The following is a 22786-nucleotide window of genomic DNA, read 5'->3' as shown; positions in this document are numbered from 1 at the left end:
TGTGTGGAACCAAATACAGCAGAAAACCCTCAGTTAATGAGGCATAGCTTGGTAAATTGGGAACTTGATGAGGGTTTTTAACGTAATCTGGTATCACTTAGAATGGCCTTAGTTTCCCATTCTCTCAGCACCTTCACAGAGGCCCACATGCCTCTGACATCAAATCTGTCAAACTTGGGGACAAAGGACATTAACAGTTCTTGAAAGGTGACCTTAGTTAATGATACCCACAGATACTAATTTCATTACTTAAGGAATCTGTGTTCCTCAGAATTTCCAGATACCTGCCAATTACAGTTTAAGTTACTAATGGATATACAACTCTTCAATGCAGAAACTTAAGTCTCATTATGTTGGTTACATATACTGTTTTTATTTGGGTTTGTTGAATGAGAATAAAAACACCCCAGTTTCTTCTGCAGGTCGAGCCCTTCTCTATAACGGTCATTACAAACAACCCTGAAGTGGCTGGAATATAGTCAGCAAGGGGCCCACATGAACAGCTCATCTGGAATCTTTGTAAGTACATATTTATGTCCTTTGGTGCCTTGCACAGTAAGGCACTGTTAATGACGTAACAGAATAGAGGAAATGCCCACAGCAAATAGTTCTAGTGACAATTTACTAGACAAGTTACAGTTTAATAATGGTGGTGGTGATTGTTTCTTTCATTTTATTATTATTTTTTTACAATAAGGGTGTAGCCTTTATACTCCACACACACAAAATAAAACAAGTGCTTATTACGAAAAGAGTCCCTGCCCCCACCCCCTTAGAACATCCTGAACATAGCAATTCAACAGAACAGAAAAATCAAGACGTTTGATTTCAAAATTTCAATAAAAAAGCAGAAGTATGTAATGCAACAGCTGTTCAACTTCCAACTCTAAATAGGCACCATTAAACAAAAAACCCCAGTATTTTAAATTTCTCCAGCACACATTCCAGGATCAATGCTCTGAACTGTAATCAGCTAGTAATTCATAACGGGAATACAGCCTTAGAATGGAAGCTATATTGCTTCCCTGCCCCCTTTCTCTTCTTACAATTGGAGAGTGTAGGTATTAAGGGATACAAAGTCAGAGGAAGAATAATTAAAAAGAAAAATGCCCAAAGCTACAGCTGTTTGGACTAGGAAGACAGCATTTTACAAACGTTCAAAAAATCCCAAGGCAAGTAACACAATTTGTTCACTAGCACTCTTACTTGAAAGAATAAAGAGATCAGCATCTTATTATATAAAACTGTACTTTCAGAACTGTATTACAGGTTCACCAGAAACTATGGATGTAGTTTTAGGCATCATCAAGGAAAACAGGTTCAGTTCAGATCAAGTTAGATACTGTACATCTAGCCTAGCTGGATCTGGTGTCTGGATCTGCTCACTGTCACCCTGAACAGCTGTGAACTAAACAATAGTACGTAACTCCATAGGAAGCTTAAGGACTGAAGAAATGTACACAGCTAGTTAGATCTCCCCTGCTTCGCGCTCTTCAGAGCTCCTCCTGTCTTCTGATCTGCCATTAGCACTCTCATAGGACCGCTTCTTATCTTTCCGATCTCTGTCACGAGGTGATCTGTCTCTTGAACTCCTGTCTCTGTCACATGATGCTAAGTCTTGGTCTCTGAATCTTTCTTTTGAGGATCTGAAAAATATTAATTTGAGGAGCAAAATATGTTGGGAAACCCAAAAACCCAAATTAAAGAATAGGATAAATATTAAGCTCTTGATAGCTGAAGATATATAGACGAATATACCCATGACAGAGGAGTCAGTTTTCTGACAAATTACAGAGCACTACCATAGTTGATAAGGGCATTAAAACAAGAAGATGGGTGAAAAACAAATAGCAGAGGGTCAGAAGGCTAAAATAATTTCTTACAGGCTACTCTCATTATCTCAGAGACAACACAAAGTTTCTCCAATTCATAAAAGGTATTTTAATATAAAAAATAATACATAGATAACAGCTTTAAAAAGTGAAAGAAATGTATTATCTAAATTTTAAATGGCTTAGAATAGGGGCCAGATGGTGACTATCTGGGGTACTGCAGGTCCATGCAATCTTTGTGGCAGTTCTTTTCTTTTTAGAACGTAAAAACCATCCATAGCTTGCTGGTTGTACAGGCTACTGGCCAGATTTGGCCTATCGGCAACAGTTTGCCAACACCTGACTTAGATAAGAGAACTACTCAATTATTAATATGAATTTAAATAACCACTTTTAAAAATCTACTCATACTAAGTTAGCTTATTCAACCAACAAGGGGAAATAAAAAAAGACAAAGATGCTCACACTAATAAATCTTGATTAGCCATAACTGTTTACTACCTTCTCCATTCCCATACCCAACTTCATGTAAGAAAGGTAAATAATAAATCAATTGGAAAACCAAACATATTATGGAATCAGAATAAACATGGAATCTTCCATACTTCCAACATCTAAAATTCAACAAATTACATTTATTTGGTTCTTTACAGGTGACACAGCACTTTTACATAATTATCTCACTCAACCCATATTCAAAATTAGGATCTGAGGCACTACCAAGAACCTGAATAAGTAATACTTTCAGGAAAATAAAAAATATGACTGTTCAGTTTTAGAAATATAGTTAAGGAGGGTTAAACAAAAAATGGTTCTAAAATATTGTCCACTTTGAACATTCTACTTAATGTTTTAATAAACTTAAAATGATATAAAAAGACTGGGCACGGTGACTCACGCCTGTAATCCCAGCACTTTGGGAGGCCAAGGCAGGCGGATCACTTGAGGTCAGGAGTTCAAGACCAGCCTAGCCAACATAGTGAAACCCCCGTCTCTACTTAAAATACAAAAAATTAGCTGAGAGTGGTGGCGTGTGCCTGTAGTCCCAGCTACTCGGGAGGCTAAGGCAGGAGAATCACTTGAACCTGGGAGGCGGAGGCTGCAGTGAGCCCAGATCGCATCACTACACTCCAGCCTGGGTGACAGAGCAAGACTCCATCTCAACAACAACAACAAAAAATCACAGTGCCAAGTCTAGTGATTCCACGTCTACACTAGTCCTATCCATAGCCTTTGTTGGAATAAAATATGAAAAGAGACGGTAAAAATGATACCTAAAAAGACACTAGATGCTAAACAGTCCCAGTGATCAGTAATAACTAAAAAACTATGAATATCAACTACTATGTCCCACACATAGTACTTTCCATATACTATTTTACTCAAACTACCAATAATCTTAACAAAGCAGGTATTCTTACTTTCTCCACTTAGTAGATGGGGAAAGACAGGTGAGATAGTTATAAATTACTTAGCCAAGGTGGGACGTGGTGGCTCATGCCTGTAATCCCAGCATTTTGGGAGGCCAAGGCGGGTGGATCACCTGAGGTCGGGAGTTTGAGACCAGCCTGGCCAACATGGTGTAACCCTGTCCCTACTAAAAATACAAAAATAGCCAGGTGTGGTGGCCTGGGCCTGTAATCCCAGCTACTTGGGAGGCCGAGGCAAAAGAATCGCTTGAACCCGCAAGGCAGAGGTTGCAACGAGCCGAGATCGCGCCACTGCCCTCCAGCCTGGGCGACAGAACGAGACTCTCGTCTCAAAAAAAAAAAAAATAAATTACTTAGCCTAAACCAATGAACCCAAGTAATCTGACTTTGGAGTCTGCACTAAACATGTTTGAACAGAGCAAAAAGATAGATGCAAATGGTCCTCATTTACGCAGGGTACTATTGCCAGGAAGAGGTCACAAAGACAATCTACTTATATCAGAGACAAGTATTTCACAGTAGGGAAAGGAGAACAGCAAAACATAAAAGGCTTTCAATAAGAACTTTTACCTTGAAAAATTAAACCCAAATATGTAGCAATAACTTGATGTTGTATGAAATACCAAGTAGGTTTTAACAGCAATTATCTGGTAATTTTTAGTAAAAACAAAGAATGATGCTTTAAAAGAGAATAATTTGAATTCAAAGATGAGAAAGTGCTCGAGAAAAGCAAAACTTTTAATAGTTTTACAAAAATAATCCTCTTTATGAACATGCTGACATCTTAGATATGATCACGTATCATGTATGGTGGAAAAATTCCTATACAACTTCATAAACGCAGGAAGCATCAGGGACTAAAATAACACAATCTCAGATGAGGGGACTTCACGCCCATCCTTCCCATACCCATCACCAATAAAGACATTTAGGAGTTCAGCAACAACAATGACAGTTGGGCAGATTTGACACAAGAAAATGTCTAAACCTTCCATCACCTAGCAGGATAATTCTGAAAATTCATTGTGCAGATAAGACAGGTAACTTTTAAAAAATGCTTATTTCTGAACACTGCACTGAGGGTAGACCCCCAAAATCAGTTTCAAGAGTGTGAGATAAGAGGCCTACAAATCACTCTGTCCTTTACAAACTCCCTGCTCATTCTCTGCATTTGCCTAGGATATTCACTCTATATGGAATATCTTTTTCCTAGCTGATTCTACCTGTTCAAATTTCACCGACTACCTGAAGCCATTTTTGATTGATTACTCTGTTATTTGCCTCATCTAAACTCTCGGATCATTTATTCTATGATATGCAGTTTAGCACTTTATAACATGTGGTAGTCTTATGCCAGTCTAATTATTGTCAAAGATGTCAATCCTTTGTTCTAACTCACACAGGAAACTTTTTTTTTTTTTTTTTTTTGAGAGCTGGAGTCTTGCTGTCACCCAGGCTGGAGTGCAGTGGTGCGATCTTGGCTCACTGCAACCTCCACCTTTGTGTTCAAGCAATTCTCCTTCCTCAGCCTCCTGAGTAGCTGGGATTACAGGCATGTGCCACCATGCCCGGCTAATGTTTGTATTTTAGTAGAGACGGGGTTGGTTGGCCAGGCTGGTCTTGAACTCCTGATCTCAAGTGATACGCCCATCTCGGTCTCCCAAAGTGCTGGGATTATAAGCGTGAGCCATGGCACCCAGCCTCACATGGGAAACTTCTTAGAGCAACTTAAAGTTGTTCAACTATGTTATACGTCTTATGTTTTACTAAGTCTAGTACAGTAAAACATATACAATTATTAAAATCACCTTAAGAAATACTAAAAACAAGGCCAGAATATAAGAAATAAAATATTGAGAGCCTATTAACAAACTCAGCTTGTGAGTGATTTCAGGGAATGGAAAGTTGAGTCAAAAAATAATAGGAAAGATTTTAACAGCTTTCTGTGGATTTTATTATAGATTTTATGTGGAGTAATCCACAGAATATGTAAGACTAGTAGGTACTAGGCACTCAAAAAATGTTTATCATACATATACTTTTGAATAGTTGTCAAGAAAAAAGCAATTTTAAACATGGCTTACATTACACAGAAATTACCTGGTTTAAGGGCCATCATGTGACCTGAGAAGTTTTGACAGTTTGATCTATACAGACTATGAATGCTAAACTCTTCTACCACATTATAATCCTTTGTTTATTCTTAATAGATATTCAAGTCCTCAAACATACCTTACCCTATGCCTGCACCTTTTGAATGTTCTCATTAAACCAAGGGAAGTCTTGGAACCTCCTTAAGATTATTAGTCTGCCTTGCCAAGCTGAAGGTATGTAACAATACATATCTATAGTGCAGATAAAACAAGAATATACTAGAATGTGTCTGCTCTGAAAAAGCATCCCAGCTCAATTAAGTTTAGAAAACAATAAATCAAAGCTAAACAACTCTTGTAATGAAAGGACTTCTCAGAGCCCCTAATTTGCTGATCCATACTAAGGGCATTGGTATTTAAAATTATTTACCTGTAAAGAACTTTTTTCCAAGACACACTAAGCAGAGAAAAGCAATAACCTCTACACATATTGGTTCCAATTTCTTGCTCTGGCTCATAAGTATATTCTTTCAAAACTACCCATATAATCACAGAAAAATGTTGTACACCCACACATAAATGTGTACATATTACCAGATGCAAAAGTTTCAAACCAATAATCTGAACTCTAAGCATAAGTAACATAAGTAAACATAAACAACTCTAAAACATTAAGGTAGCTCCATATCCTCTGATTGACACATCAATACCTCCTCTTGGATCGTTCTCTGCTCCTATCTCTAGAACTGTGCCGACTTCTCTGGTGGCTACGGCTGCGGCTACGGCTGCTGGAGCGGGACCTGTGGCGATGGCGTTTCTCCCGAGATTTGGATCGAGTTCTCCTCTTGCGTTCACGTGACATGGAGCGAGACCGATGTCTGCGATGCTCTCTGGACCTGGATCTACCAGACAAGATTTGATTTTGTTTCTACCTTTGTAATTACTATATTTTTCATTTATTAAAGCCTTTTCTTTAAAGAGAAACTTTTTTTCAGTAGTCTTAATGTCAATTATAGTCCAAGTCAGCTAAATCTACACTGAATTGCTGGTGTGTTAATAACTACATACTAGAATTCAAAATAAAACAATAATTCTCAGCCAGGCGCTGTGGCTCACACCCGTAATCCCAACACTTTGGGAGTCTGAGGCAGGAGGATCGCTTGAGCTCAGGATTTCAAGACCAGCCTAGGCAACATGGCGAAACTCTGTCTCTATAAAACATACAAAAATTAGCTGGACACAGAGGCACATGCCTGTAGTCCCAGCTACTCAGGAAGCTGAGGTGGGAGAATCTCTTGAGCCAGGGAGGTCAAGGCTGCTGCAATGACCTGGTGATCACACCACTGCAGTCCAGCCTGGGCAAAAGAGTGAAATTCTGTCTCAAAAACAAGACACTGATTGATAATTCTCAGAGAGCAATCAGTAATGTATAAATTTATTATCAGAAATAGTTTTTCAAGTGAAAGCAACTTTTGAACCACTACTATATGCCAGGGGCTATATTATCTAGATGTGTTATGAATTTAATTGCACTTAAATATCTTGAACATTTTTGTATTCTCTAGAAATTAAATATGTACCTGACAGACCTGGATAGAAGGGAAGAGAAGAGATGAGGAAGAATACGTCAGGACAAATTACTCTTTGTCTGAATTAGAAAGGTGAGATAACCATAGAAGTAAGTTTTTAATGCCCACAATATGCATGTCTAGTCACAGTGTAATCAAAACAGAGTAAGGGCCAGGGGTAGTAGCTCACGCCTTTAATCCCAGCACTTTGGGAGGCTAAGGAAGGATGATCACCCAAGCCCAGGAAGTCAAGGCTACAGGAAGGATGATCACCCAAGCCCAGGAAGTCAAGGCTACAGGGAGCTGTGTTCACACCACTGCATTCCAGCCTGGGCAATAGAGAGCAAGACAAAACAAACACAGTAAGACAGTTCTCTATTCAAGGAGCAAAGAGTTTGGGAGAAAGAACACTTGCGGAAATCATTTTTGAGAACTTGACTCAGATTGCAAAAAAAATGTATTTCTAATGAATACACAGAAATAGAGAACGAAAAACATTCTGAAAAACCAGAAAATATACGATCAAGGTGCTGGCAAAATAAAAACACTTTTTGAAAAGAAAAAAACCCACAAGGTAAGACACTTTTATAGCCTCCACCAGGTCACAAACTAACTTGTGGAGTGGGTGGGGGTGCGTGGTGAGGGTGGAAATGGCATGCAGAGGACATAAACATTTGACAGAAAACAAGGGGAAACAAAGGAATGCAACTTTGTTAGAAGAGTCACTTTAAGAATGATGGAAATGTTCTCAACTGGATTATGGTGATAGTTGCACAGCTTTAAATTTGCTAAAAAATCACTGACTTCAGAGTAAATCATATATATATATATATATATATTTTATACCTCAATAAAACTCTTAAATTTAAGTCACTTTAAGAATGTGAGGTTTGCTCATAATTTGATACAGCAAGTTCAAAATCACATTATACATATGAGATAGTTTACAAATACAGTTTATCTTCAACTGATTGTTACGAACGATGCTAAAAGGCATTCAGCTTATGTCAACATTATAGTCAAAGAAAGGTACATGACATGGACGTAGCTTTAGCCACACTTAAAGAGTATTTCTGGCTGGGCACAGTAGCTTGTGTCTGTAATCCCAGCACTTGGGGAGGCCACAATGGGAGGACTGCTTAAGCCTTAAACGGGAGGAGTTCAAGACCAGCCTGGGCAACATAGAGAGACCCCGTATCTACAATAAATTTTTAAAAATTAGCTGGACATGGTGGCACACGCCTGTGGTCCCAGCTACTCAGGACAGAGTGAGACCCTATCTCAAAAAAAAAAAAAAAAAAAAAAAGCGTTATTTCCACAGCTGAAAAGAGTAATTCCAAAAGGAAGCAGAGGGAAAAAATATAAAACTCTCAATGTAAGTTTTATCAAATCATGCTTCGTTTAACCACTCATTTTATTATGAATGCCATTTCTTCCAATGTATAACTTTATTCATCTTCTAAAAAATTCTAGGTAATTTTTTCATCCAAAAAATATTCACTAGGTATTTTTGCACTGTTCTAGGTACTAGGGGAGGTTGAGTAGCAAGTAAAATAAAGTTCCTGCACTAAACTTAGTGCTTATACTATAGAAAGGGATCTATACAGGTTTGTAGGCAGTAAATAAAGATATGTCAGGTGGTTAAGAAAAAAAAAAAAGATCTGCTGGACACGGTGACTCATGCCTGTAATCCCAGCACTTTGGAAGGCTGAGGCAGGCGGATCACTTGAGGTCAGGAGTTCAAGACCAGCCTGGCCAACATGGTGAAACCCCTACTCTACTAAAAATACAAAAAAAAAAAAAAAAAACAAAAACAACTTAGCAGGGCATGGTGGCATGTGCCTATAATCCTAGCTACTAGGGAGCCTAAGGTAGAAGAATCACTTGAACCTGGGAGGCGGAGGTTGCAGTGAGCTGGCATTTTGCCACTGCACTCCAGCCTGGGCAACAGAGCAAGACGCCGTCTCAAAAAAAATTAAAAGATGTTATTACGTAGAGTGGAAAAAGATAGAGAAAAGAGTGGAAATATTTATACGGAATAAGCAGGGAAGGCTTTTCTGATAGGTTGGCACTGAAGCAAAGCTGAAAGAAGAAAGGGAACAAGTGAATCAGTCATCTCAGAAAGGAGTGCTTCAGGCTGAGGGAACACAGATGCAAAGTCCCTGAGGTGGGAAAAAGCTCAGCATGTCGAAGGAAAAGACCAGTGTGGCTGGAATGAAGTGAGCAAAAGGAAGTAATATCAGGGTCTTACAGGATGACCAGGTACTTTATCATTCAAACTAGAAGGCTCTAAATAAGTTACTGAGTGTAATGAGAAGCTATTCATACATATTCTGGGATAAAAGACATAAACCAGAACTATCCCAGGGCAGTTTGGGCTATGCCAAGCTTGTCCAACCTGCAGCCTCCAAGCCGCATGCTGCCCAGGATGGCTTTGAATACAGCCCAACACAAATTTGTAAACTTTCTTAAAATATTATAAGATTTCTTTGCAATTTTTTTTTTCAGCTCATCAGTTATCATTAGTGTATCTGATGTGTGGCCCAGGGAAGCCAAAAGATTGGACACCCCAGGCCACACCGTCACCCTATGTAAAAGCTTTGGTAAAGATGTTAACTTCTCATATGAATGAGATGAAAAACCTTTGGAGAATCAGAGAACTGATGTGATGTATTTCATTTATTTAAAGGCTCATCCTGGCTGACGTGTGAAAAATAGAATGAGGTGAAGAAGGAGGGTGGGCAAGCACAGAGAAGTAAGGAGCCCAGCTACAAGGCAAACATATTATCTAGGTAACAGGACTAGAGGAATAGAAATTAAATTTCTGGCCCAAATATCTAAAGATGTTCTATGTGCAATACTTTATGTTTTCAACAAAGGGACCAGCTTATATTAATCAAACAGTAAACAATAACAGTATCACAGTTTAATGTTTCTACTTATCATGCTAGCTCAGACAAATTCACCAATAATATAAATTAGCTGACACAACTGGCCCCACTTATTAATGTTCTTTACTTTTTTTAGTGTTTTAGGCAGAAATATCATTGAAAGATGTTGCCAACAGAACTGTAAGGTTTTTGTTTTTCTTTTTTTGAGACAGTCTCACTCTGTCACCCAAGCTGGAATGCAGTGGCACAATCTCGGCTTAGTGTAACCTCCACCTCCTGGGTTCAAGTGATTCTCCTGCCTCAGCCTCTCAAGTAGCTGGGATTACAGGGACCTGCCACCACACCCGGCTAATCTTTGTGTTTTTAGTAGAGATGGAGTTTTGCCATGTTGGCCAGGCTGGTCTCGAACTCCTGACTTCAGGTGATCTGCCTGCCTCGGCCTCCCAAAGAGCTGGGATGGTATAAGCGTGAGGCACTGCGCTCAGCCAGGTTTTTCTTTCATAACAACAAATTCTCTACTTTTTAGGGAAAAGTTCTTGGGAAATAGTCTCTAGAGCTGAGAACTCAGAAAGTTTCTAAAAGAAGGTGTGATCTGAACAAGAGGAATGGTAGAATTTGGAAAAGACTGAGAAAGGGCATTCTAGGTGGGAATGGATCCATGAAGAAAGCTCAACGACCGGAATGAGAATGGCAAGTGAAGAATTGAGAAAGAATGATGAAGTACAACACATTTCCCTTGCCTTTCGCAGACAAAAAAATGTATCAGCAACTAGCAAAAACTATAAAGAAAGGTTTCAAACCCCAAATATTAACGCTGAAAGTCAAAACAAAGTACTGTCTTGCTCTTTTAAGGCTGCAAATGCCTCTCTGAAAGCCTTCTGTGATCACTGTATAAAGGAATGGGTAATAAACTCACATAAAGTCAAGACTGGAGGGTATACTAAACATTTTGGTTTTGCTTAACCCACAGTGGATCAATCAAAATTTTATCCAACTATTAACCTACTAATGTTTTCAACAGCTACAACCTCTTAGAACATGTTTCCTAAATGTACCACCCAAATCGATTTTTAAAAAATTAATCCTTTTACGTATCTAACTCTGAGCATCTAAATGATTTCAAAAAAAATTTTCTTTTCTTTCTTTTTTTTTTTAAAGACAGAGTCCTATTCTGTTGCCCAGGCTGGAGTGCAGTGGCGCAATCTTGGCTCACTGCAACCTCTGCCTCCCGGCTTCAAGCAATTCTGCCTCAGCCTCCTGAGTAGCTGGGATTACAAGCATGCATCACCGTGCCTGGCCAAAAAAGAAAATTTTTAAAGGATCATTTAATCAATCTATAAAAACTACCTTTGAAAAAGACAACTTCACTACTTATACCTGTCTTATGTAATACACCTACCTTTTTGGATTCTTGCTGTGTGATCGGGACCTAAAAAAAAAAGTATGTATTCTTAGAAAAGTGGCTATAAATAAGAAAACAGTGCAGTGTTACATTATATTCTTCCTGATTTCTAATGTTTACATTAATTTTATAAATACAAGGCGTGTACCTATGCACACAAAATTTTCCAAAATACACCACAAACTCGACAGATTTCTTCACCTTGCAGGGTTTGCTTAACTCAGAATACCTGGCTCTTAAAGAATATGTTCCTAGAAGGTTAAAACACAGTACAGGTTGAGTACTCCTTCGAAACGCTAAGGATCATAAGTGTTTCGGATTTTTTCTGTTTTTTTTTTTTTGTTTTTTTTTTTTTTTACATTTTTTGTTGCCTAGGGTGGTCTTGAACTCCTGGATGCAAATGATCCTACCACCTTGGCCTTCCAAAGTGCTGGGATTACAGGTGGCCGGTTTTTTTCAAAATTTGAAGTGTCTGCATTATAATTTACTGGTTCAGCATCCCTAAATCCAGAAACCAAAATCTGAAATGCCCTAGTAAGCATCTCCTTTAAATGCTGCCAGCACTCAAGAAGTTTCAGATTTTGAAGCTCACTGGATTTCATTTTTTGGATTTGGGATGCTCAACCTATTATATCACAACTTGCTAATTTTACAGAAACCACTTACCAGCTTGGAAAAAATTCTTTTATATCTGTCATTTCTTTCTTCCCTTCTGGGAAAAGAGTGAAATTTCTATGGTCTGAGATCTATATACTCTTGGAGCTACAACCTCATACTACAATCTCTAGAACACCTAGTTCAATCTTACAATGTGTTTCTTCAAATGAAATGAGATACTCTACATAAGGCACTTGTCACATTTCCTAGCACACAGGTAACGCTCAATGAAACGTAAAGTGAATATTATGGCTAGTAGGACACCACAGGGATTTTTTTTTTTTTTTTTGGATGATATATAGCATTGTTGAAAGCATGACTTTGAGATCAGCCAGATTTGAGTTTTATTTCTGGTTCTACCATTCACTGTCTGTGTGACCTAAGTAAGTTACATATCCTCTCTCAGCTTACTCTGTCACTAGCAAAAGAGGGATACTAATATAAATTTTACTGGGGTGGAGTGGGGGTGGGGTTTATAAAGATTAGATGAATATGGATAAATTCCTTACTACAGTGTCTGGCATACAATAAGCACCCAGTAAATGATTATGATTTTTTTCTTTTATCCCATCTTGTATAATTTTATACTAGTTTCTAATTTCCTCATCTTCCATACTTCCATATTTCTTTAAGCTCACAGATTCAACGACTTTTTTTAACATTTCTGAAATTTGCATTATATAATCACTGTCAAAAGAAACTTGCCATTTGGCAAACAAAGGAGTAAGATGTGATATACTTTTTCACCATCTACAAATGTGAAAATGTAGTCCTGCAAAGAAATTCTGTTCCATGTTACTGTCACCTCAATTGAATCTTAAAATGAGATTCCCAATATTACTGAAAATTCCACTTATATATTAGAATACTGGGCAATATTCCCATAAGGACTTAGTATACACAAAAGAACAAGTAGATAAAAGCTCTGAGGTAAACTTTACGGTAAATGAAGAAATCTCTCTCTCTCTCAATAGAGGACTGACATCACTTCTCCTAAAAAGGGACCATATAGACATGTAGTTTTGTTTCACTGTCTTTATGGTGCAAAAAGATTACCTGGTTATAAGCCAAGTAACACAAACGAAGTCTGTTTAAACTTCTTGAAATATACTGGGTATATAATATGCTCAAAGATCGAAGGAAGTGAGCATATCCTAATACTACAAAGGGTTTTAATTAGCTTAAGCACATCTGCTAACTCTAAAGAGAAGGTATTTAAATTTAAGACATTTAAATGTAGTATGATTCAAGGAACACTATAAATTAGGACTAGAGGCAAATCATTTGTGATACAACTGTCCATCCTAAAGCTGCTGAAGAAGTTATAAAGATGAGTTACAAAAAAAATGTTGCCACCATGATGCTATGTGATTTTAGCTGCCAATGGGTAAAAGTGACTCAGAAGAATGTTTAGACATTCCAAATACTAGAATTGTAAGATTTTATCAATTAATGAATACCAATGTAAGAGGAATTATATACATTTAGATATTATTTTTAGACTTTTTAATAGTTTATGGCTCCTAGAATTGAGGAACTAACCAAAGTTCAATGTAAAAAAAACCCTTCAATGAAACAACCACCCTTAAACCTTTTGTTAACAAAATACATCATAAAAAAATAATAATTCTATGCTAACCTGGTGCAAATCTAGCCCAATATGAAAAATCAAAGGGCTAGAAAAGGATTTTGTTATAAATCTTTTTTTTTTTTTTTTTTTTTTGAGACGGAGTCTCGCTGTCGCCCAGGCTGGAATGCAGTGGCCCGATCTCAGCTCACTGCAGACTCTGCCCCCCGCGTTCACGCCATTCTCCTGCCTCAGCCTCCCAAGTAGCTGGGACTACAGGTGCCCGCCACCTCGCCCAGCTAATTTTTTGTATTTTTAGTAGAGTCGGGGTTTCACCGTGTTAGCCAGGATGGTCTCGATCTCCTGACCTCATGATCCGCCCGCCTCGGCCTCCCAAAGTGCTGGGATTACAGGCGTGAGCCACCATGCCCGGCTGGATTTTGTTATAAATCTTACCAGATACGAAGCATTCTTTATTCACTCTTCCACACATTTTAAAGGAAATCACATTCCGTTAAATGGCCAAGAGTTACGATACTTGTATAATTAAACATTTATATAATTCGCACAGTAATATTTTTTAAAGTAAGCAGAAATTTCCCACGTCCCATAACAGATTTATCACCATCTAAAATTTAAAATCAATTATATCTCTTTTTAGAACCACAGAGATTCAACTTCAATTACTTGGCCCATTACTCCATACCTCCTCAGCTTCTCCCTTTCTTCTCTCTCTCTTTCTTCTCTTCGTTTCAGCCGTTCCTGGTTTCTTTTCTCCTGCTTCTCAGCTACAACTCTCTTAAAAACAGTAATAAATGAGAAGCATATTTACTGAGTCCATTCTTAATCAGCTTTATCCTAAACTTTATATTATCTGGTTTCTAATACAGTACAACTGCTGTCAAAATCTGTTTAATAATTCAATTTGAAGCACTGCCAGAAATTTAGGCTTACAAGTCTTCTCTCCATAATCTTTCCCCATTTTGTGGAAAATGTGTAAAATTTCACCTTTCTCCATGATTTCTACTTGGGTTTTTTTTTTTTTTTTTTAAGTGAAAACAAATTATTTTAAAATAGAGACAGAATCTCGCTATGTTGCCCAGATGGGTCTACAACTCCTGGGCTCCAGTGATCCTCCCACCTCAGCCTCCCAAAGTGCTGGAATTAACAGGTGCGAGCCACTGAGACTGGCCTATGATCTTATTTTTTTTTTAGAGACAGAGTCTTACTCTGTTGCCCAGACTGGAGTGCAGTAGCACCATCTCGGCTCACTGCAACCTCCACCTGCCAGCCTCAGCCACCTGAGGAGCTGGGATTACAGGCGTGCATCACCACACCCAGCTAATTTTTGTATTAATATTTTTTAGTGGAGATGGGGTTTCACCATGTTGCCCAGGCTGGTCTCCAACTCCTGGCCTCAAGTGATCTGGCCACCTTGGCATCCCAAAGTGCTGGGATTACAGGCATAAGCCACCATACCCAGCTCCATGATTGTTTTTTTTTTTTTTTTGAGACAGAGTCTCGCTCTGTCGCCCAGGTTGGAGTGCAGTGGCACAATCTCAGCTCACTGCAACCTCCACCTCCCGGGTTCAAGTGATTCTCCTGCCTCAGTCTCCAGAGTAGCTGGGACTACAGGCACGCGCCACCACACCCAGCTAATTTTTATATTTTTAGTAGAGACAGGATTTCACCATATTGGCCAGACTGGTCTCGAACTCCTGACCTTGTGATCCGCCCGCCTTGGCCTCCCAAAGTGCTAGGATTACAGGCGTGAGCCACTGCGCCTAGCCTTTCATGATTTCTTAATGACATTTCCAAGTCACTTCTACAAGATTTCCCTCCTCTAAATGTTTTCTAGTATTATTTTGTATTTTTTTAAAAACATCAACCATTATAAATCACTACAAGTTCCCATGCCCTGTGATTTCTAATATGGAAATATTTAGGTCACTTCCAATTACCATCCTGATGCTGCTGCTTTTTAAAGATATGAGTAAAATGCTTGAGTTGTGTTGCTAGGTCTATCTGCAAAGACTCCCAAGTAGGAACCACTGGAGTTTTAACTTGGAGCCTAGTAACTATTTGCTATAGTGACTCTTTTCGAAATTTTTAAAAAATTACTTGAGATCACCCTAGCTACTCAGAATACTGAAAAGAGCCCACTGTTACCTGCGAATACGGAGATGTCCTAGGCATTTTCTGATTCTACATTATTTTAAATGCTATGGACCTTGAGTTAATTCCAGTTGACAATAACAGTTACAAAGAAAATGACTATCCCATGTTTCCTATCTGTCAGCCAGACCTCAATTCATGAAAAAACACTACAGTGCCACAATTCTTAAAAAGCTATCAGCATATTAAAAGGTAAATAGATTATATCCACCAACACTCATCTTTACCACTTCAGAAATACCACCATGCTTTTTTGTGTTTATCCCCTCTAAACAACAAGAGTAAAAACTGTGTTGTCTTCCTCACAAAAATCTATATTATTTAAGTAATAGTGATTGTCCTTTTAAAAATATATAAATTTTTTCATAAGTCCTTTCTGAAGTGGAAGCAGGAGCATAAAATAAAACTAGACATTCTGCAAGCTTGCTATTTAATAAAGAATTGCAAAATATTTCAAATTAATATTGGGTTCATTTTCTCAAACTTCTTATAAATATTATATTATTACATTCTTATTGACCTTATTGAAAAGAACAATAACAATGAAGTTTTATGGGACTCTTTTAGTAACTAGTTTGAAAGATCCCTAACTCGGTGTCATATCTAATATAAAATGGTAACTCCAAAAGTAACAGGATAATATTAAGTCTGTTTCTCAGGCAGCATCCATTAAACCAACTTAATTTCCATCTATAATCCTACACTGTTTAGTATTAATCATTAGATACTATATTACTGAATCATAGTCAAGAATATTGTACAAAAAAGGCAACTGATACAGATCAAAAGAACAAGAGGATAAAGTGAGGAATATTTTACCAATGTACCTTTAATTCTTCAAGCTTCTCTCTTATTTCAATAAATCCCAGGTGCAGTTTACCCCCAAAATGATCAGCCAGTCGTCTGTCATTATCATGAAGTCCTAAATAGGCAGAGCAGACTTCACAGACTCGAAGTTTCTGCTGCTGAAAACTGGAAGCTGGCATAGAATTCCGATAAACTTCCTAAACAAAAGTGAGAAAAACAATGACCATATAAATCTCACTAAAAGTCATACAATTAAATAAAATATACTATGCTTATACCAAAAGTGTTTTCTAAAAAATACACAAAAGTGGCTGGGCACGGTGGCTCACTGGGGCAAGACTCCAGCTCAAAAAAAAAAAAAGAAAAAAAAATACACAAAAGCGTGGCTATTTTGTTATGAAAATTATAGGTTCCCTTTATCCCCATCCTCTATCCTTAGCGCCTCTCTCCACTGGAGTATAAGGAAATAATAAACATGAACAGAAATCAATGAAATAGAAAACAAGAAAAAAAACAATAAAATCAGAAGACTGGTTCTTTGAAAAACAAAATAAAACTGATCAGCTAGATCAATTAAGAAAAGAGAAGACACAAATTGCAAACCTTCTACAGATATTAAAAGAGAACACTATGAACAACTTTATATCAATAAATACAACTTAGAGAGATTTCGTGAAAGACAAATTTACCAAAAGTATTTTAAAAAACAACAACAACAACAAAAAAAACAGGCCAGGCGCGGTGGCTCACGCCTGTAATCCCAGCACTTTGGGAGGCTGAGGTGGACAGATCACCCCAGGTCAGGAGTTCAAGACCAGCCTGGCCAACATGGTGAAAGCCTACCTCTACTAAAAATACAAAAAATTAGCCGGGCATGGTGGTGCACACCTGTAGTCCCAGCTACTCGGCAGGCTGAGGCAAGAGAATCGCCTGAACCCGGGAAGCAGAGGTTTCAGTGAGCTGAGATCGCACCACTACACTCCAGCCTTGGAGAGAGAGTAAGACTCTGTCTTTAAAAAAAAAAAGCCCTGGTGCAGTGGTTCATGCCTGTAATCCTAGCACTTTGGGAGGCCGAGGCAGGTGGATCACCTGAGGTCGGGTGTTCAAGACCAGCCTGACCAACATGGAGAAACCCTGTCTCTACTAAAAATATAAATATTAGCCAGGTGTGGTGGCATGGGCCTGTAATCCCAGCTACTTGGGAGGCTGAGGCAGGAGAATCGCTTGAACCCGGGAGGCAGAGGTTGCGGTGAGCTGAGATCATGCCATTGCACTCCTGCCTGAGCAAGAAGAGCAAAACTCCATCTCAAAAAAACAAAAAGAAGAAGGCTGGACTTGAACTGGACTCAAGCGATCCACCTCAGCCTGCAAAATAGCTGGGACCAAAGGCACGCACCACCACAACCAGCTTTTTCCAAGTTTTGTTTTGTTTTTGTCTTTTAGTTCAACTTCTCTTTAATAACTGTTCAATAATTTCCATTCAAATACATGTTCTTAGAGAAGTATAGATACTGAAGTTTCATCTACTACTTTTTTTTTGTAGTCTTACCAAGTTAAGCAGAATTCATCTACTACTATTAAGAATTTACCTCTGCTTCTCTTTTCTTTGCCCGTGCTTTCTCTACTTCATCCATTACTTTCTGGGATTCCTCCACATTCCCTTCAGCTCCTAGTTGTTCCACCTTGGCTAACAATTTACCAATTTCTTCATTTAACTCATGAACACGTTCTGCCTAAAATGAAATAAAAAAGATCATGAATAAACAAGAGAATGAATTTTAAATTTCAAAGTATTTCAGAACTGCTGAGAAAAAACTTGTTATCTAAGGCAGTATGTGGTTAAAGAATGCTTTCTGAGCATATCCCAAATGAACTACTGAGACATCAGGATGTTCTGAGCCTGCCTGCCTTACCTCAATGAAGTCAGGGCTACTACTGGGCCCAATATAACTTTCTATCCTCTGGCGAGGTGGTGTATTCCTAGTGTAAAATACCATTTCTTCCATGATCTGGCCCTTTGTACTTTTCTAAACCATCTCTTGCTACTCCCCCACCTCACAACATAATTTATAGTTTCCCCAAACTTACCCTGTTGTTTTCTACCTCTGTGACTTTGCATATACTCTTCTTTCTGGGATGGGATCCCTTACCTCTCGCCTGCCTACCGAATATTCACTCGTTCCAACAAGATCCAACTCAAGGGCCATTTCTGTAAAACATTCCTGAACAGTCACCACATCCCAGCCCCACTTAAACACATCAGCGAAGATGGCCATACTCTCTCCTTTGTGTCACCTTTGTATCTTTTTTGACAGTTCCTTTCATAAATATCATACTACTTTAAGGACAGCTATCTGTATTTCCCATCTTTGTATCTCTAGTGCTCAGCAAACAGCCTAGGCTCAAATATGAGTTAAAGAAATGAATTGGTGGATCAAGTTCAGGAATCCATCAGATCTGACTTATTGCTAAACCAATTACTATCTGTGTAATTTTGGCCACATTACTTATACCCGAATCCATTTCCTCATCTAAGAAGTACCTATCCCACAAAGTTGTGAGAAATGAGAAAATAAGCCTCGTATGTACACTGCATAGCACCTTGCTGATTTTCAGCATACTCGCCTGGCAACTCCACTCTATGAGTCCTTAGCTTTCCACCAGGATTAACTCTTGCCTTGGGAAAGAATACGTTCCTCTTCCTCATCACCATCATCATCCTAGCAACTTAGTTCATTCTTACTGTTGTAATGGCACATAAAACATACATATAATCATTATTTGGGCCACAAAGTCTTTGCTGTATGGCCAATTATAATATGTTAGCAAAGAAGGTTTTAATTTTTTGTTGTTATTGTTGTTTTTGAGATGGAGTCTTGTTCTGTCGCCCAGGCTGGAGTGCAGTGCCATGATTTCAGTTCACTACAACCTCCGCCTCCTGGGTTCAAGCAATTCTCCTGTCTCAGCCTCCCACATAGCTGAGATTACAGGCGTGCACCACCATGCCTGGCTAATTTTGCAGTTTTTGTAGAGACAGGGTTTCACTATGGTGGCCAGGCTGGTCTCAAACTCCTGACCTTAAGTGGTCCACCCACCTTGGCCTCACAAAAAGTGCTGGGATTACAGGTGTGAGCCACCACGCCCGGCCGAAGGTTTTAGTTTGCTATGAGTTTCCAGTCCCAACAAACCAGTTTACTGGTTTAATTAATAGTCTTTACTTCTCAAATATCCTTCAACCCAAAATATTTCTTCCCTCAATGAGAGTCCAATTCTATTATCACTATCCTTCCTCTCTACCAAATGGTATTTTCCTTTAAATATATCATTGAATGACTAAACTGTTGTCCAAAACTCTTCTTTCTTCCCTGTATCCATGTCCTTGACCATGTAATTGTGTACCACTGTACTCGTGACTCTGAATTTGGCCATGAACTTGCTTTGGTTACTGAGATGGTAGCAAACACGACCAAAGGAGAGGCCTGTGTGATAGGGCTTGATGCTTCTGCACCTCTACCACCACTATGAGAACACGGCCAGGCTAGCCTGCTGGGCATGGCTCTGCATCCTCTAGTGGATTGCAAGGCATGTGAGTAAGCCCAGCTGAAACAAGAATAACTGCTCAGTCAAGTTCAGCCTAAATCACTGACTGCAGAGTCATGGGCTAAATAAATAGTGTTTTAAGTCACTGAGCTTTGAGGTGGTTTGTTATACAGCATTTGTGTAGTGATGGATAACCAATACAACCAATACAACTCAGGCTCTACCAAGCACTTACAGATCTCTTCCAACGATGAGATACTAGATCCTTTGTACTTCAGGATGCCCGTCTTTCCAGTTCCCATCTTCAGAGAATTTTCAGAAAAGGTTGACTAAAAGCAACCCTTTTCTCAAACGATGGAATCTATTTTCATTTGTATATACATATCTGAACACCATATTTTAATACTGTCATCTAAACTCCACCTGGGTAACTCTTTTTCTCCCATTCTGCATTTTCATAACACACACTAGATCATACTGAATGGAATATAATTATGTTGTAATAAGTCATCAACAAATGCAATATAAAAGACCTTGTTTGGATTCTAATAACAAATCGACTCTATAAGAAAAATAAACATACACTGGATAACATTAAAAAATTACTGTTAACTTTATGTATGTATTACTGTGGTTATAACTTACAGGTGAAATATGACATTTAACATTTGCTTTTAAAAGCAAATAAAAATACTGTGGTATAGCTGTACAATGGAGAAATAAAAAGGAATGAACTGATACACACAACTTGAATGAATCTCAAGAAAGTTATATGGAATGAAAAAGGCCAAATCTCAAAAGCGTACACAGGATTTCATTTATGTAACACTCCATGAAATAACATTAACTACAGAGATAGAGAATAGGTTAGTGGTTGCCAAGGGTAGAGATGCTGGGTGGGGGTAAAGATGGATGTAGCTATAAAAGGGGTAACATGAGGGAGTCTTGTGGCAATGTTATACTTAAGCATCCTAACTGTGGCTGTAATTACTCGTGATTAAACTGCAGAGAGCTGGCCAGGCGTGGTGGCTCACACCTGTAATCCCAGCACTTTGGGAGGCCAAGGTGGGTAGATCGCTTGAGGCCAGAAGTTTGAGACCAGCCTGGCCAACATGGCAAAACCCCGTCTCTGCTAAAAATAAAAAAAATTAGCTGGGCCTGGTGACGCACGCCTGTAATCTCAGTTACTCAGAAGGCTGAGGCACGAGACTTGAGCCCAGAAGGCAGAGATTGCAGCAAGCCAAGATTACACCACTGCATTCCAGCCTGGGCAACACAGCAAAACTTTGTCTCAAACAAAAAGAAAAACAAAAAAACTGCACAGAGCTATACATACAGACATGCATACACAAATAAATGCATGCATAACTGGCAAAATCTGAATAAAATATAAGGATTAGACCAATGTCAATTTATTTGATATTGCACTATATTGTATAAGATGTTTACATTGGGGCAGACAAGAAAGTATACAGAATTCCTTGTATATGTCTTTGCAATCTCTTGCAAATCTAATTATTTGAAAATAAAAACTTAAACAAAAGGAGTCGAAATAATACTTTGTACTAATGAAATGATTACAATTCTTACCTTTGCTGCTACTTCAGCACTAATCTCTTCTTGAGTTTCTGCTAATCTTTTCTTGGCCACTTCTGTTCTACGATCACAATCTGCAATGAATGACTGCAGATGATCCATGGCCTACAAAGTTTAATTAAAGACAATTACTGTCAGAAAGTCAATTTTATTCAGAAATATCTTCATACAAAAATCACACTTTGCTTTTTAAAATGCTACCATGGTGGGGCACGGTGGCTCACGTCAGTAATTGAGCACTTTAGGAGGCTAAGGCAGACAGATCACTTGAGACCAGCCTGGCCAACTTGGCGAAACTCTGCCTCTACTTAAAATCCAAATTTAGCCAGCTGGGTGGGGCACACCTGTAGTCTCAGCTTCTCGGGAGGCTGAGGCGGAAGGAACACTTGGGCCCAAAGAGGCTGAGGCTGCAGTGAGCCCTGATGATGCCACTGCACTCCAGTCTGGGTGACACAGTGAGACCCTGTCATTAAAAAAAAAAAAAAAGAAGCTGGGCGTGGTGGGTCACGCCTATAATTCCAGCACTTTGGGAGGCCGAAGCAGGTAGATCACCTGAAGTTAGGAGTTTGAGACCACGCTGGCCAACATGGTGAAACCTCGTCTCTACTAAAAATACAAAAATTAGCCAGGCATGGTAGTGTGCGCCTGTAATCCCAGCTACTCGGGAGGCTGAGGCAGGAGAATCACTTGCACCTGGGAGGCAGAGGTTGCAGTGAGCCAAGATAGCACCACTGCATTCTAGCCTGGGTGACAGAATGAGACTGTCTCAAAAAAAATCACTTGAGGACATGAAGAAATGTTCAGGATTCATTTGTAAATAAAAAGCAAATTACAAATGTTATGCAGTAAGATCTCAATTTTGTAAAATAAAGACAGAAAAATCTGCTGCAAGTCTAGATCTGAATGGACAAAAAGAAAATACAGAAAAAATGGAAAACTATACAAAATGCTAACAGTAAGTATTTCTGAACATTTTTACCTTTTTCTTTTAATTCTCCAAACTGCTTTAGAATTTTTTTTTTGAGACAAGAGTCTCGCACATCAGGAAAACTTATCTTTTTTCAGAGAATAAACCACTGAGAATTTTAGCAGTATCTACACTATAAAAATTCAATATTTATATAAGACATTTGTGAGGCACATATTAACGTCTACAATTAATAGTTCATTTAAAAGTAAACTTTAAGAATTCATTCTCAAGTTTGGACTTCCAAATCTTACTGTACAG

The 22786-nt window shown here is 38.6% G+C and overlaps 1 protein-coding gene across 12 annotated transcripts in view; it reads right to left on the bottom strand.

Annotated features, from left to right (window-relative positions):
* Window positions 1-353: 353 nt before the first annotated feature.
* LUC7L2 (LUC7 like 2, pre-mRNA splicing factor) overlaps window positions 354-22786 on the bottom strand; it is a 64507-nt gene continuing 42074 nt past the window's right edge. For 10 of the 12 annotated variants that reach the window (XM_019031184.4, XM_063708800.1, XM_019031188.4 and 7 more), the window contains 7 exons: window positions 21553-21663; window positions 18012-18155; window positions 16443-16619; window positions 14147-14238; window positions 11214-11243; window positions 6066-6257; window positions 354-1646 (listed from right to left, as the gene is read on the bottom strand). In XM_019031184.4, the coding sequence (XP_018886729.1) occupies window positions 1469-1646; window positions 6066-6257; window positions 11214-11243; window positions 14147-14238; window positions 16443-16619; window positions 18012-18155; window positions 21553-21663 (924 nt within the window). In that variant the 3' untranslated portion in view covers window positions 354-1468. The remainder of the gene's footprint in view (window positions 1647-6065; window positions 6258-11213; window positions 11244-14146; window positions 14239-16442; window positions 16620-18011; window positions 18156-21552; window positions 21664-22786) is intronic. The other 2 variants (XM_055393216.2, XM_063708798.1) reach the window with 1 other exon arrangement.

Source organism: Gorilla gorilla, chromosome 6, assembly GCF_029281585.2.
Source record: "Gorilla gorilla gorilla isolate KB3781 chromosome 6, NHGRI_mGorGor1-v2.1_pri, whole genome shotgun sequence".
Lineage (NCBI taxonomy): Eukaryota > Metazoa > Chordata > Mammalia > Primates > Hominidae > Gorilla > Gorilla gorilla.
This window is presented reverse-complemented; position numbering and strand designations above follow the sequence as displayed.